General features: G+C 44.8%; 1 protein-coding gene across 2 annotated transcripts in view; it reads left to right on the forward strand.

The window, feature by feature from the left end:
• Positions 1–17388, forward strand: part of LOC138250080 (E3 SUMO-protein ligase RanBP2-like) — an 894326-nt gene that overhangs the window by 382200 nt on the left and 494738 nt on the right. The window contains exons 15-16 of one of the 2 annotated variants that reach the window (XM_069204480.1): positions 7664–7804; positions 8515–8733. In XM_069204480.1, the coding sequence (XP_069060581.1) occupies positions 7664–7804; positions 8515–8733 (360 nt within the window). The remainder of the gene's footprint in view (positions 1–7663; positions 7805–8514; positions 8734–17388) is intronic. The other variant, XM_069204481.1, reaches the window with a different exon arrangement.

The raw sequence follows: 17388 nt of genomic DNA on the forward strand, positions 1-17388 counted from the left end.
CAGTTGCATATAGTGGCATTGGGCAGAGTAGAGTGGCATAGAATGCAGTGGAATAGAGTATATTGGTGCAGAATGCAGTAGTACAGAGCAGAGTGGTGTAGAATATAGTGGCGGCCAGTGCAGTGTTGCAGAGTGTCAGCGTGCAGTGGTGTAGAGTGCATTGAACTAGAGTGCAGTGGTCAGAGTGGTATAGAGTACAGTGGCGTAGAATAGATTGTTTCAGAGTAGAGTGCAGTTGCATAGAGTGGAGATTGCAGTGGAATAGAATGCAGTGGCACAGAGTGCAGTGGCATAAAGTAGATTATTTCACAGTAGAGTGAGGTGGCTTAGAGTGGAGAGGTACAGGTTATAGTGGAGTTGCATAAAGTGGCATAGAGTGTGATGGTGTAAAGTAGTGTAGAGTGCCGTGGCATAGAGTGCAGGGGTGCAGAGTAGATTAGAGTGATGTACAGTGTATTGATGTAGAGTGCAGGGGCATAGAGTTGAGTGTTACAGAGTAAACTGCATTAGCTTAGAGTGTATTAGCTTAGAGTGCAGTGGCGTACAGTGTAGTGTTGCAGAGTGTGGAGTTGTGCGGATTAGATTGGTGTTGCCTAGACTGGAGTGGTATGGCGTGCAGACGAGCAGAGCGCAGTGGTGTAGAGAGGCATAAAGTGCAGTGGCATAGAGTAGAGTAGTACAGAGTAGAGTAGAGAGGCATAGTGTGAGGTAGCAGAGTGCAGTGGCATAATGTGGAGTGGTTCCGAATGAAGAAGGGTGCAGTGGCATGGAGTGGAGTAGAGTGATACAGACTAGGGTGCAGTGGCGTGTAGTGGTGCAGAGCAGAGTGGAGTGCAGTATGGATGATATGCTAACACACCTCCATTACAGACAACACATTTTTGATTGAAATGACCATTACATTTGCACAGATATACAGTTTTTCAAATCAAACTATACTGTGCACAGATGATGATGTGTGGAAATTGCATCACCTAATGCAATGATTTGTTTTAATCATGTAAAGGTATTTGTTTCCAGCACAGTTCAGAATTAACAAAAATGTGCTTGATTTGTACTTCTAATTCTGATATATTCTGAAGTTTATTTAAATGTTGTCATGTGATAGAAAAAACTCTTTCCTAACCCCAGTATCCAGCAAGATTGTCGCATAAACCCTCTCACTTTGAAGTCAGAGAAAGGAAAGTAAACACTAAGTTCCCACCGAAGACAGAGCCTGACATTTGACTTTTTTCTTTGAATGCACAGCAAATATGATAAGATAAGAACAAGATTTACAGGCCTGTTTACAGAAAGGCACTCGACAGGATACTGTAAATAAGGTTTTGGCAAGGGAAGGGCCGAATTCAAGCTGCATAGCCTAAATCAAATAAAGCCAGCAAATTGAAAGCAACAAATTGTGAGTTACAAACCGCAAGGTCAATGGCAAGCAACGGGCAAAATGCATTCACAAGGAAGCAGTATGAATTTACTTAAAGTGACAGCTGTGGGGTACTTTGTGGGGAAAGTCCAGTATTTTAGTCCATATCTTGCAGAGGTTTGGCTACATCAATCACCCAGGTAGTATGGCGAGAAGACCTGGAGTGGTTTCCATGTTGCAGGATAGGTCTGTACACCCATTCTATCAGTTTGCCACCATTTCCTATGGTACAGAGCTTCTGGCACACCTCATGTAGGGCTAGTGCTAGGTGGCAGACATGAAATAGGGCATTTAATGATTATTTAAGGTGGTTGTAAGTAAGGAGTTGACCGGCGTGAAAATGGTAGTCTGTCACAAGGGTTTGGAAATTTAGTAGCTCACTGTTCAGTCCCCAATTTTAAGACACCTGCAACAGGCCACTGATGGAGTTGCTCCGAGCACAGCCATCCTGTGTAAGTGGGAAGGCTTAGCAAAGGTAGTGCAGGAGCATAGGGTTTCTTCGTGTCAGTTTACAGGTTCTGGCAAGCCAAGAGAAAGCTGTGCATGATAACCCCGGATGGTGATCCGTAGAATGGTCAGTAGGAAACAATGACAGTGCATTAAGCCTTCCTTAAAAGTCTTTACTGGTAAACCCCATCTCATGCAGGGAGGTGAGCAGAAAGCCAGTGAGCCACCCATTGGACCTGTGCAGCTGAATAATAGCATCCTAAGTCCAGAAGACCTAATCCACCTGCAGGTAGCTTTAGAGTGGAAAGAGCTCCCGATGGCGCCGCAGTGACCAAATCAGACGTGTGGCCTATCTGAAGAAGGAATGAAGGACGAGCAGGGGAAGGTTTGCAAAATAATACTATCATTGAGGTAGCACACCATCTTCACTAGTGCCACGTGGCCTTTACAGAAAGCAGAAGAGAAGACCAAAAAGCAAACTGGGCTTGGAGGGACCGTTCGCTCTGCAAAGATTTTCATCCTAGAAATCAGTGTAAGAATGGTAGATATTAATCACTAGGTATCAAAAGGTAACTGGTTTCCAGTTCAATCTGAGATCTAATTGTATATGAAGGCAAAAACAGTGCCATATGTTAAAGAAACACTAATTACATTTTTAAATTTCTAAATTTTGTTTGTGCAATTTACATCCCAAATATTTTGAAGATTTTAAGTGTACTTGACCCTTCGAGATAACCCAGATCTCTAGTTTGGCTTTTGCTCAATTTCAAAACCATATAAAGACATGGACAAAGCGGGCAATTGCCTTGCACAACCTTGCAAGGGGTCTGGCCCCTGCTCACCCTTCAAAAGCACTAACAGCGGACCATTGCACCAGAAGAGTTTGCCAAGGTTGATGGGTGTTGCTTGTTCAACCACTTGACAGTGCCCCTTCTGTTTCGCTCCTGTGTGCAGAGACAACTCCCCAGGTGGCCAATACCTTCAAATAGTCTTGGTGGACCCATCTTGTCTGATTGTAGGAATTGTCCCACCTTGTTCTTCTCTTCTTTATTTATCCAGTTCTTAGCAACAACCCTTTGAATTACTTGCCGTGGATCTCCCATTTGATCTCAGTTTCATCCTCCTCTTTGATTATCTTTGATTGGTAGTCCGGGCTCCAATTTCTGAGATAAATGTAGAGTTCCATTTATACACTCTAGTGCAGTGAGACTACAGACAAGTTATAGGTACATCACATCCTGACATTAGGTGTGAGACTGTCGCCCACACCATCTGCCCTGCCTCTTTAAAAAAAAATTAGGTTGAAAGTCCATGGGCGGTTGGGGTAAGCCAGATGTTTTTGTTCAATTTGTTTAAACTGGCATAAGGTTAATTACCTTAATGTGTCCCAAACTGTTTGCCAGAGGTTTTAAAATGTTCAGAAACATAATCAAATTTTTGCTGTTACTTTCTCTTCAGGAAAGATCGGGTAGATTTGGGTAGGGGTGATGGCCTTGCCGCAGTACTGAAGGGCATTAATTTACTACTGAACAAGGATGTAATGTGACATCTGAATGTAGCATACCAGGAGGCAATCACAAAAGGTCCACAGTGAATAAATAGTGCTATGTTAAAAAAAGAGTAAAGAAATGCACTGACAACATAGTGAGGCATGGCCTCTCTTGCGCGTGTCTGTAAAACTGACGTTTGTTCTTGAATTTTTGTCCTGAATTTTGACCGTTTGTCCTGAATTTTTGTCCTGAATTTTGACCCTTTGTCCTGAATTTTTAACAGTCCTGTCCAGAATTTGCCTCAATGCCAGGTGGTCACCCTATTTTCGTATGGTGTGCATTTCAATAATAACTTTCGATGATTGGTAAAAGTCAGACGGAGCAGAAATGGAAATACCTGTCTGCAGAAATTTGGTGGAGTGCAAATGTCAGACTCCATTTGTCCAGTTAGAAATTTCCATTTTGGAAATACCCAGGTTTATGGTGTTTCAGAAGATATTTAAAATCTTTTCTGAAACCTTTCCTGGGCGTGTGTATCTTAAACAGACCTTGATGATGCATTTATTTAATATTGTTCAAACTCTTTACAGCAATAAATAAAGTTGTCCGCCTCCACCAGCTTCCTAGTGCATAAAATGTGTACATTCTGTATTTAAGATTTGTAACTATTTGAATGTTGATGGACTAATTCCCTCATGATTTAAGAAGATTAGAACTGCACGTGTCATTATGAGATTATTAGTCACCATCAAGGCACTTAATCATCTGCCATGTCACTCCTTGAAAATCAGAGCTCCGCCCCTTTTGGTAACTGAGTTTCTCATTTTAAGTTGAAAACGTTTGATCTAAAGTATGAAGGTGGCATTCCTGTCAGCTGAAGAGAGCAAAATAATTTACTGGAACTCCATTATGTCTTATAGCCCTCCATCACCACGATAGTGCACCAAAAATGTCATGCTGCTACCATTTAGTGAACAGGTCAGCTGCAAAAAATACAGATTCTTTAAAATGTGTTTAGACAAGCAACATATTCTGTGTAACAAACTTGGTTATTGATTGCCCTAAACTTACCCCACAGGCTACCACAGCTAGTTATGGTCCTTTTTAAGACTAGCTTAGATTGGGTCTTATTTGAGTAGTACCTGAAATCTGTGGTGAATATGCCTTCATATTGTGAGGACTTCTAGAAGCAGAGAACGAAGGTTGCCTCCTGTCCGTGACCAGAGAAGTGATGATTGTGTCTATACTTACATCAGGCTTAGAGCCTGCAGAAAGGATGTCCTCCTATGGATCATTGTCCAGACTAAACAAGGACCATAAAATCTTAAGGAAAATACTCTGAGAGATTCCTCCCGTTAATGCCGGTACTAGTTCACACTGATTAGAATGTGTTATCCTATATATAAGTACTCTCCCTGATCTGGGATCGTTCTGTAGAATCCAAGAGAAAGGTTGCGTAAAGTGGCCTAAATTAGTGTGCTTGGTGATAGTCCTAGAACAGGTGTTTGATATTGCTAGGTGGGAACATCTGCATAAAATGTAATCTGTTTTTGGCACTGGATAAAAATGATTTCATGGATAAAACTCCTGTATGCTCACCACACAGCCAGCATGCAAATGGGGTGCTGTATAATGGATGTATATGAAATTGCATATGGGATCAACCAAGGATCCCCTCTGTTGTCTGCGTTTATGGCCTGTGGAGCATCTGTCATGCAAAGATACTGAGTGCTCCAACCTGGGAAATACCACTAGAGAACACAACACACACTGTGTTCCCTCTTCGCAGACTGCATGTTGCTGTATATGAGACATGAGAATGGACCTGATGCCGCTAGTAAGTTGCAGGAATTTAAAGAATTATCAGGCTGTTGGTAAACTGGGTCCTGTGTGTTTCCACTGAGACCATCAGAGCCGATGTGTCTGTGTTCCCCAAAACATTATGGTGGGAACCACACACCTTTCGATATTCAGGTATACATATATACCACGATAAAGTAGACATGATAGAAAGCAACTTGGTAAAGCAGTAAGATTCCTAAGGTAACATGTGGCAGTTAGGTCCACACTCCTATTTTCTGTGCAGGGGCGAGTAGCATTGACCAAGAAGGTAATGCTGTCTGCATTGTTAAACTACCTTGCAAGTATACTATTTCTAACCCGGGAACAGATCTTTAAGGAAGTGGATACACTGCTGGGAACCTTGATCTGGGGCCAGGAAGCTAGAGTGTGACATTTGCTAAGTTGAAGCTCTCGAATGATAAAGGTGGCATGAGGCCCCCGATTTCAAAGAGTACTATATGGGGGCCCGATTGCAAAAGATCACGCTCTGGCTGTCAGGCATCCACCTAGATAAAACATGAACCGCAAAGTCATGTCTCTGTGACGGAGCACTGCTCATGTTGTTGACGCAGTGTAATAAATCTAGGAGAGACAGCCTACTTTTAGTTAGGACTGCACTGGAATGCCTCAGATGGAGTCTAACTTATGAGGCTGGTACTGCCTTATGCGTCAGTGGCACCCTTGAAATGGCTTCCAACCACGCTGAAATGATTTTCCCTCTGAGACATACATCATTGGGATTCTGAAGGGATCAACAATGTAGGACTATTAATTAACAAATATACTTTTGTAGGGTTCCAAACACTAGTAGATGAATGGGACATTCTGAAAGTTCAATTCCTCCTGTTCAACAGTGATATATGTGGTTAAGCAGCAATAGGCATGCCACTTTCAAACCGCCAACCAATGAAAGAATGCAGATACTGTTCATGATAGGACGGGGTCCTAAAGTAGTATCCTGGCTTTATAAAGCTGTGCTAATATGCAGGCATCTCCCTGAAGGTGTTCTTGGACAAATGGGAACATGGAGTGAACTGTGATTACAATGACAAGGAATGGCAAAGAGCTTTAAAGTACCTGGAGAAAGTATCCTGTAGTGCCAGCTTTTGATATATTCATTTAAATGCATTACACGGAGCCTACCTCCTACCATCTAAGATCAGCCTGATATATCCAAGGGCTACTGCTACCTGGCCTAGGTTAGTAGGTGACACAGGGAACTTTCCACATATGAGGTGGAGCTGCTCTGCATTAAAAATAAAATACTGGCTGGCATTGCTAGATTGTGTGGGCTGTACAGTGGGAAATTCTGACGTGGGAGGTATTGAGAGCTGCCTGTTGGGTATATGCCAGAGGCTTAAAAAAAATAAGTTGGCCACTAAGTTTTTAGACATTGCTGTACTATTAGCTTATAAGAGCCTTAACCATTAGGTGGGAGGCGACTGTGCTTCTCACATTATAAAGTTGAACGTGAGGAGTGGTCTCTTGAATGAAGGCAGTGAGTATAGTGCTTTGCAAGAAGGAATGATGAAGGTTACATAAAGTCCTATTGCCTACAAAGGAAATAGAAGTAATGATGACAGAGCACAGTAAACAATAGAAATATGCAAGACACTGAAATCTAACCATATGACTACTAGGGGGAAAAAGTCAGTTGTATGAAGCTCCTGTGGAGGAGTTAAAAAGTGAGCTAACATAATAAAGACAGCACTTAAGTGAAAAGTGAGAGGGAGTAACAATATAAGGTAAGATAACCACTATAACTGGCCCGTACCTAAGAAAGCATTTAATGATGTATATATTGTGGATGGGAGGGGAACAACCACACACAAATGGCTTCACAACTTACATTAGCAAAGGTTAAGAAGTAATTAAGTTGTAAAGTATCTCTCCAGTGATAATCTAAGGATGGGGAGGGGGTTAATTACAAAGTTGTGTAAACATTCTAATACTCACAAAGTGTTATATAAAAGCAATAATACGGATTCTGCACATAATTCAAGCTGGAATTTGTTGTATAATACATTTGAGAAGTTATGTGATAGGAGTTACAATATAAAGAAAACATGCGCAAACAACTTATATGAATAAGAATTTGTACAATCCTAAAATGTTAGTAATAAGTTTAAAAAAAATAAATAGAGGATTTCTGTTGGTTATGCAATTTCTACAGTGCTTATTTTACCACCAGGTGTGACCACAGAGTAAAATCTGACAGTTGATTTTAACTTCTACCTAACTTTCTCATTTTCAAATAGTGTTTTACCACTAAAAAGTATTGCAAATTAACACAAGTAATATGCAAACCTTGTTGTGAGCCATACGTATTCAAATAAGGTACATATTCAAATAAGATAGCTCATTAGTTTGTAACAGAAAGGCACACACATGCTCTTCCCTATCTCCCTTTCCCTCACCCTCCCCTTCTCTGTTTTTAGGTGCTGAAATTACACTTTCTTTTCAGATATTCCAGAGAAAAGCAGAAGCTATTGAAAATGATTCCCCAGAAGAACAAGATGAGTGCAAGAACTATTTGAAAAAGTGCAGAGAGTACTTACTGAAAATCATAGAAGATAGCTTTGCAAGTGGCACTGTTGCAGAGAAGGTAAGCTGTAGACTTTTTGTGACTTCCCCCAGGCGGTTCCATTTATTGTGGAACAGCTTGCCTTGCAAAATACTGTTTGGAAACCAGTTAGAATTCGATTTCTTGTGAGAAATGGCTGCACGTTTGTACTTAGAGAAGGGGACTGGATATGAATTCTTGACTGTAATTCTTTTCTTTTCAGAAAAGGTAATTTGGGGTTTCAAGGCTTTCAATTTAGTCTGCATTGTGTCAGCTGTCTTGGGTATTATTTTGTTTTACATGTTTTTGCTAGTTGTTTCAACCTTTTGAAGAATTGTGTGTGCATGGTTATGTCAGTGTACAAATCAGAGGTTTACAGGAAAACATATGAAGAGAAATATCAGACAGCCTCTGAGCCCATTGTACGAAATATCAGTGCATTACTAAGATTAACAAGCTCCAAAATGTTCTGTTTTTGCTAATTTTGGACATTATTCTTTAATCTATATTTCACGTTAACACAATAAGGGTAGGTAAGTACAATATCTATTTATGATATTATAACCTCAGATTTTAATCATACAGCCAGGGACTTTCCTGGTGGCAGATTGTTTTTCTTGCTAGAAACCAATAGAAGAAAAATGTGTTATCTCACTTCAGATTTTGGGTTACTGTGTTTCAAAATGTGTTCACTCGCATGGTGACAATAGAGCTTATAATATATTTGCATGCTTTCTACATTTTCAATGAAGGGTGGCTTTGTTTTCAACCATGGATCTCTTCGTTTCCAGTTGCCTGTCTCAATAGATTCTGTAAAAGAGATGTTGGATTCAGTGATGCAGGAACTGGGTGAATACTGTGGAGAAGAAAGCCCTGTCTTCAACGGTGATTCACCTCGCATAAATTCAGAAATCAAGCACTCTACGCCATCTCCAACAAAGTTTACTTTATCACCAACCAAAAGTTTTAAGGTATGTATATGTCACACAGGTTTCTATGACCACTGTGACCCATGGTGCAGTAACAGAGTGGTAAACGTCCTTCCTGCATATCCTGTAGTAACATTTAATTTATACATTTCAAATTGGGACTTGCCAGATGTTGTAATAAGTTATGCTCTACAACTTCCCGTAGCACCTAACCTATTGTGCACACTCATTATAAGCCTTTGGAAAATCTGCATTTTAGTTTGTGACCAAGAAGGAAAAGGTGAACTAAACCATATGAACAAGTCTAGCATTCATTTATTTTTCTTCCAAATAACATATTGTTTGAGCCATGTGTGGATGCAGATACACATGTTGTGCATACTCCTATCATCTAGTGTTGAGCCCTGATGTGTGCAAGTTGTTTTTCTTCGAAGAAGTCTTTAGAGTCACAAGGTATAGTGACTCCTACTCTTTCTGGTAATACACATGGTCATTGGCTCTATTGTTAGATTTCTTTCTTTCTGCCATCAGGTTTTGATGTGTTTTTGTGCTCTGGGTCGACACCGTTGTGGTTCCCTTTTTGGTTTCCCCTCCATCGTTATTGTATTTTGATCACATCTTCCTTACTCTCTCTGGTTGATGTTTTGCTACTTCGCTCGAGCAGGATTTGGGTCGACTATGGCTTCTTGTGGGCCAACTTCTGTCTCGGTCATGTGTCTCCAACATTTCACAACAGACATTATTCCTAAAATGAACTTGATGCCACACAAAATATCCTTGAAGCGACCTCCATCAGGTCTGCAGTTTGTGCCTACTGCCGGAGCACATTGAAGCGGCCTGTGACACGTGTGACTCATTCTGTTCCACGAAAACTCTTCACCTCCTTCAAGCTCATCGGCTCAAGATGTTGTCCTGGAGTAGTAACGGCACCCCTGACCTCTTCAGTCCCGAGGATATCAAGGGACATCATCATTTACTACCGCTGGCTGTAGATGAAGAAGCTTTATTCCCCCGAGGAAAGCTCTGGCTCCGAGCAGGAGGTCGAGGATCTTCCGCCAGCCCAGCAGTTCTTGAGTACAGGCCCCCTTCCCCTTCAATACCACCCTCAATCCAAGCAGCCCTCTGCCAAAGAGCACACAGCCACTCTGGAGCACCAGTCAGGCCTTCGGATCTCCCCACCCCTGCCTTCGGGCCATGGTCAGCATTGGCATGCTCCGCCTAGCTCCTGCTCTGCAACAAAGAAACTCTTGAGACAGAATGGTTTGTTGCAGCCTCTGCTGACACCGAGCCGACCCTCTGCGTTGACCACATCGGTTTCAGAGCCAAATCTCGGCACCAAAAATCAAAGCCGAACAGGTTGGCATCGATCAGTACGACCATCGCAGTCAAACTGATCCTCCACGGACTGCAGGAGATCGAAGCAAGAGAGAAACACCTGGACATTCACTCCCATATGGGCCAGATCCTTGGCCACTCTCCAAGGTCTGCTGCTGTTCCAGCCTCGAAGTTACAATTGTCCTTTGGGGAAACCGTGGACATTGTGGTTCCAACAAAGCGCAGAAAAATGGATAGCCCCACCCACAACCATACCCTCACCCTGTTCCTCAGCCTTTATCTTCCCTACTTGCTTCTCCTGAGAGTCCCCTTGACGTCAGTCCTGAGGGGTCTCCTCACTCTGACATGGGTGGGCCTGGGGGAGGGGACAACCTATGATAAACCTGTGCAGGGTGGCCCATGGGACTCCTGTGATTCAGACCCAAAGGGGGACACAGACCTGACCTGTACCCTGCCCTTCCCTCCCTTCTGGATGATTACACATCCTATCAGGAAAGTGTTAGGTGGCCTTATCCCACAAGGCTGAACTTCACACAAAGCCCTTGAAGGAGGTCTGCCTTTTTGCAACTCTCTCCTCCACTTACCACTGTACTCAGTACCTTCTCATGCTTAGAGGCATTCTCGGCCACACTCTTGACATACTTAAGGACCCTGTCCGAACCAGGGTTGTAACACCTAGGGTAGACAAAAAAATATATAACATTTCCCCTTATGACCCTATTTAAATTCATGTCCAACTCCTATCCAACATTTTGGTGGTTACTACTGCTCGTAAGTGGGCCAGCTACCATGCCAGTGGCAATGCCCCGCCACTGCAATAAGAGTAATCACACAGATGCGGTAGGCAAAAGGGTGGCTGCACAATCAGTGAACCAATGAGTTATTGCCAATTCAGTCTGCCTTCTTTCACATTATAACCGTGCCCACTGGAATGAAATGGAGACGCTCCTCCGATACCTCCCAGAGGATCCTAAGAAGAGGGGGGACATGAGATAGTCTCTGAGAGCAAACAGACATACAACAATACTACTATTCACTGTGCCCTAGATGCCACAGGCACCGCTGCCAGAAAGGTTATTTCTAGTGTCCTTCTACGCAGACACGTCTGGCTTTAAGCCAGAGGTTCAGCAGAATCTGGTGAAAATTCCCTTTAAGGGCTAACATGCCTTTGGTCCACAAGTGGGACCATATGTTAGAAGAAATCAAAAAAGATACAGAGACGCTAAAGCAATGTGTGCAATTCAGACACCTGCTCCCTGTGGCTCCTAGACAACCTCCTCTGAATCCTCCATGTCTTACCAGTCCACCTAGGGCCTGCAGTCGTCTCCCAGGGATTACTTTAGAGGGTCCTACAGGGGCAACAGTTCTAGAGGCACAGGTAAAGGTGCCTCCCCAAAAGGAGTTGAAACCACCACAAAACCCTGATTTGCCCCTTCTTCCCCACCGACAAGTACACTGCCCTAGTTGGTGTGCATCTTCAAGGCTTCTTTGCCACTTGGCAGACCGTCACCTCAAACCAGTGGGTGCTGGATATTATCCAGCGTGGTTATTGTCTGGCACTCACTTCCACACCTCCCAGCATTCCACCTCGCAAACAGACTCTCCCCAGAACACCAAAAGCTTCTCAAAGAAGAGGTTAAAGCACTCCTTATCAAAGGTGCTATAGAACCCGCCCCCTACCATCAGTGGGGCATCGGAGCGTGTACTCTGTATTTTTGAATACCCTGAAAAGACTGGTCCCTCGTACCTAGGGCCCCTAAACGAATACATTCTTTCAGAGCTCTTCCATATGGTCAGTGTACAAAACTGGCTATTTATATAAAGGACTAACATGAGGTACACTGTGTAAAGAGTTCAAACAATACCCAGAGGTATGACAAAGGCACAAATTACATCCCAAATACCCTCTTTCTGTTGTGTGGTTTAGCAGTTAGGTATATTAGAGGGTAGTGCTAAACATGTAAGGCACACACTCATGCAGTAAGTGAGACACACACTCTGTTAAAAAAAAAAAAAAAAAAAACTGACACCAGTTTATACAAATAACACATAATTTTATGTAAATTTAGATACCAAGATCACTGGAGTCAGGTGAGTACTTTTTGAAATAAGATTTTTTTACAGTTTTTAAAAGTTGACAGTGCAATTCTTTGTGCAGTAATGTTATATTATGGAAGAAAGCATGTACTGCATTTGGGCTCTTCACAGTGTCTTACAGGACTATTCTCCAGGACTTTAAGTGACTATGGGGCAGTGTCCAAGGCTATACCAGCAGGTCACCTTGAGAATTTGGTGCGTCCTGGTGCAGAGGTGTTAAGACGTCGGGTGTTATTATTCACTTCAGTGGAAAACGGTCCAGTCACAAAGTTGCTGCAAGTGCGGACTGGGAAGCCAGTTTTGGGAAATCCACAAGGGATCTCGACCCTTGAGGTCCTCGAGCACATGGGGACACTGTTGGTCCACTCCTCCTCGGGCTGTGGGTGCAGTGGCGTTTTTTGGTGTTTGGTCTGGTGCTGGAGTTCCTTGCGGGGGTGGGAGGGGTGCGCTGCAGAATTAGTCTGTAGATGTGTACTGGGGGTCCAGTCTGACCAAGCCAACAAGTGGGTTCAGGTCTCGCGAGGCTGGGAGGCATGGGGACATCCTTGGTCCTCTTCTCCTCGGTCAGTGGTGGATGGATGGATGGGTGCAGAGGTGTCCTAAGGCATCAGGCTCCTGTCTTCTGATCACTTGTGTTTGCAGGGGGGTCTGCAGAAGCAAGCTGCAGACGTTCTCCAAGTCTGCAGTGGGTGCACTCAGGGTGGGCTTTGTCTCTGAAGGGCCTGGGGACCACGCTGTCACTGTTGGCCCATTTCAGCACAGACTAGATGGTTTGGTGCAGCGGTGATGTCCAACGTTGGGTTTTGGCCGTCCCGGTCCTTACAGTCCTTTCTTGGATGCAGGTGAGCAGCTCCTCTACTGCAAAGGAGGTCTTCTTGGTGATTTGCGAAGCTCTGGCAGCTCTCCCAGTTTCTTGGAGGCAGCAGCGGCAAGACAGGTCAGTTGCTTCTCGAGAGTCATGTGCAAAAGGTAGGCCAGCAGAGTTGTCGCCAAGTCTGTCATGCTCCTTGGTTGTCTGTTTCAGAAGGATTCTTGTTGACTCCTTTTGTGTCCAGCAAAGATGTGGTATCAGGGGGTCCCCTAAATACTCTAGGGTGCGTTGAGGACAGTGAAGGGTGTAATAGCCAATGGGCTACTTACCCCTGGGGTCACTACTCCCCCTAGATGACTACTTCCTTTGGGGAGTGGGCATCACCCTGTCCAGAGTTCCTGAATTCCACCACACATAAGATGGCAGAATTTCCTAAGTTGTGTCCACTTCAGGCTGGACACCATAAGGGTGTTCCCAGACTGGAAATGTAACAGGCCTCCTGCTTAGCTAATTTTCCCCACCTGTGCAGGTGCCAGATTGGTACTGAGGCAGGGGTTTGGCATCTTCCTCTGAGAAAGACCAAATCTGCATGCTACAAGCAGTGGGCTTCTTTGATGCTTCTTGCCTTTGAATGCAAATCACCCAGTAGGCAGGGGTGTTCCACACCCCTGACGGACAGGCTTTGTTTCTGACCTCCAGAGAGCAAAGTCTCTCACCCTGGTTGGAGGGTGGGGGCAGACCCTCCCATTTTGTTGAGGGCCTCCTCTAGCTGCATAGATAGGCTTTTCCAGGCACCTGACCAGGCCCATCTCCCATTCCTATAGTGATGGGGCAGCTGCTGACTTCCAGTGTCTGATGTGTCTCTTCACCACTATCAGTCCTATACATAGTAGTAGGGCCCTTTAGTACCTGTGTCATCTGAGATGTGTAGCAGTGTGAGTTTGAGGTCGATGGCTAGCGGCCACCCCAGGACTTTGCCCAGACAATGCAGAACTCCTGTCCGGAAGGGGTAAGATGCGGGCTGCTCCATACCATGTAGAGGATGTCTTCCTGGTGGGTTGTGCAGCACAGGCACAACGGTGGTATGATAATGGCCATTTGCCACAGTTTGGAGCGTGTGAGGTGGGCTCCATGTAGGTACTTGAATTGTGTGGTTATGGCTGCGTATGTTGGGGAGCTTAGAGGCTCTCTCCAGTTGTCGTCTAATTATTCAAGATCTCTTGTGCAGGTGGCTTGCAGGTCAGGAAAAAAGTTGAGGATGTGTATGACCTAAGATTTGTATATTGCAGGCAGTTTGTCGGATGGGAAGGGGGGTTAATTAGTACCTCGGCCTTTAAGGGACTGAACTCTGGTTGGAGGTATAGGACTGAAGAGCATGTCTGATTTGCAGGTAGTGGTAGTATTGAGTTATGTGTAACTAATATTCTGCTTGCACCTCAAGAAGGGTTAATAGTTGTCCCTGTCATGCTGTCTCCCAGAATGGTGATTCTGATTAAGTTCCACTCTCAGAAACCTTCCAGAGATTAAACCTGTGGGAGCCAGCGTCTGGTCCACAGTGGGGTTTCTCCTATAAGGCACCTGCTCCAGCCCTGCTCACACAGAGCATTTCCCCAAATGTTTTAGACTACCCATGTTGCCGGATGAACCTTGGTGGGTGGGTGTTGTGTTGGGCTATGAAATTTAGTCAGTGCAGTACTGGGCAACATAGTTCCAGAGGGAGCACCGCAAGGCCTCCTCTAGGCAGGTCAAGAAAGTCCTAGGTATAGAGTAGGGGGTTGTTTTGCAGCTGGTATAGTAGTGGGGGGGGAGACCAACCATTTTGTAGATTGCTGACCTGCCTATAATTGAGAGTTGAAAGGCGGACCAGAAGTTGAAATCTGCCTTAAGTTTGGCAACGTATGGTTGTAAGTTTTCTGCTTATGCTCGACAGCTATTCTGGGATATACACTCTCAGGTACCAGAAACCATCTGTACAAACCCAGAGGTCTGCAGCCCAAGAAAGTGATTGTGTACAGCTCCATTCTCGGTATAGAGTAGATTTAGTAATGTTGATGTGCAACCTGGTGTAATCCCCAAAAATCTGCGAGCTCTGAAGGGTGCGTGGGCCTGACAGGGGTGGATCTGATAGGAAGATTAGCACATCATTGGCATATAAAGCAATTTCCTCTGATGTTACTGGGCACCACTTAAAAACCCACTCCAAAAGAGACGCTACCGCTAGCACGAAGAGTTGCGGGAAAAGGGAGCTCCCCTGTCGCATCCTTCAGCGTATGAGGAAGGTTTGGGACATTGAGCCTCCCACTCGGAATCTGACCACGAGGTTAGTGTAGAGGAGTTTGAGCGAACTAACGAAATTTGGTACAGAGTTCATTTTAATGGGAAGGGCAAAAAGCTAGGGACACACCACTGAGTCAAAGGCCTTACTAAAGTCAAATAAGAGTAGTGCCTTGTTCCTCAGTATCCCGCCCACCAGAGTGTTCTGTACCCACCAGGTATTGTTCTGTGGCCCGACCAGGCATAAAGCCGAATTGGTCAGGGTTGGCCATCGATCCCACCACCTTCCGTAATCTATTGGCTGGGTCCTTCATCCAATTCTTAACTTTAATATATAGCAATGAGAGGGGGAACTAGGAAGAGCAGTGGGTTGGAGGATGAACCAGCTTGAGAATCTCCACAATGTCTGCCAGGTGCAGGTTGGATGACAGTCTGCCCGCTTTTGGTGCCTCCTGGAACGTATCTGTGAATAGTGGGATCAGGAGGGCCTAGTGTGCCTTCAGGAATTCTATTGAAAATCCTTTTGCACCTGGGGTTTTGCCTGATTGGAGTCAGTAGTTCTTTTATAAAGAACTCAGTCAGGTTCTAGAGGTCTGTTCTTTTGAGAATAGCACTAGGTGTAATAAGCCTTAAATTTGGCTGCTATCAGGGCTGTGTCAGTGATATTCTTGCCCGCATCGTTGACCAGCCTGCACACCGGTGGGCATGTTGCAGCAGATGAGCAGAGACGGGTGGAGAGTCTTTCTAGCTTTGAGGATGTGACCCTGCATCGCCTGCCACACCTGCCTTGACTCATCTAGGAGTGTCTGTTGAATTAGGAAATGGGTGTATGTAATGTTTCTAAGGAGAGTTTCTGCATATCACCTTTCGAATTTCCAGCAATTGGGCTTCCCTCTCCACAATCTCCTTTTGATTACCTTGTTTCTTCACAGTTTGGTAGGTGATAATGACCCCTCTCAATGTGGCTTTGTACATCTCCCACAGTGTCTGTGTGAGAAAAGGCCTCTTATTGACATGGTTAGCCCCCCACTTTTTGCCTGTAATGTAGCCTGGAAATTGTAGTGCCCAGGGCCCCTGCTAACCAGGTTCCCTGGGCCAGGGCTCTTTCCCTAAAACTGTTGTGATGCATTGGCACAATTGAATACACCTTTAGGTACCACTATAAGTCCCTAGTATAAGGTATTTAGTAGCAAGGGAAGGGGTTACTAAGGTTAGACCACTGAGGGCAGCAGCACTACTTATGCCACCCTCTAGGGCCATGCATCCACATGCACCCAGCACTGCCATTGCAGTCTGAGTATCCTGGTGCAAACCTAATACACAAACTCGACATGGCACACTGCCTTTGTGCCCTGTCCACAATGCACTGCATACCCTTTGGTTAAGACATCTCTCTGGCAGGCCTTACAGCCCTAAGGCAGGGTGTTATATTATATGTGAGGGCATAGCTGCATGAGCAATATGCCCCACTGTGTCCTTGCCAAACCTGGGACATAGTGAGTGAACGGAGCAGCCATTTTAATACATGTGCTGGACACTAGTCAACATGAGTTTCCCAGCTACATGATGGCCAATCTGAACCCTAAGTTGTTTGTTATCATGATAATCGAAACTGGTACCAGTATTAGATTTAACCCTAAATGTACCCAGGAGGTCACTTTAGAGTTGCCCCCTGCAAAAGGTAACCCCTGGCATGGTTGCTGACTGGTCCTATAAAGCCTGCCACCGCCAGACACCCAATCTACAAACCCTGCCCAAAGAAAAAGGCTCCAAACCTTGCCAGCTGCACCCGGGACCCTACAATTGCTGCTGAGGAGCTGCTGGACACTGGAAAAACTCTAAAGAACCCCAGAGGATCTCCAGGATGCTGAAATCACCCAGGAACTCCCTCCAGAGTGGAGGTAGCACTCTGCAACAAGAAGAAATGAGCATACCAGTGAGGGTCACTTCACTGACCAGCCCCTAACTCCTAAACCAAAAGTCACAGCTAGGCCTGACAGCACACAGATGACCGCAAGGACAAACCCTGCTACTGTGCCAAGTTTAGTGGCACTGCGCCCTCCAGTGGTCAAACCGTACGGTATTGGTCAGCTGACGTTGGACACCAGGAATACCTGCCTGCCTGGGGCTGAAAAGGGACCAGGAGTAAGCCCCAGTCGAGGGACTTCAGGAAACCCCGG

The sequence above is a fragment of the Pleurodeles waltl genome, chromosome 8 (genome assembly GCF_031143425.1).
Source record: "Pleurodeles waltl isolate 20211129_DDA chromosome 8, aPleWal1.hap1.20221129, whole genome shotgun sequence".
NCBI classification, from domain to species: domain Eukaryota; kingdom Metazoa; phylum Chordata; class Amphibia; order Caudata; family Salamandridae; genus Pleurodeles; species Pleurodeles waltl.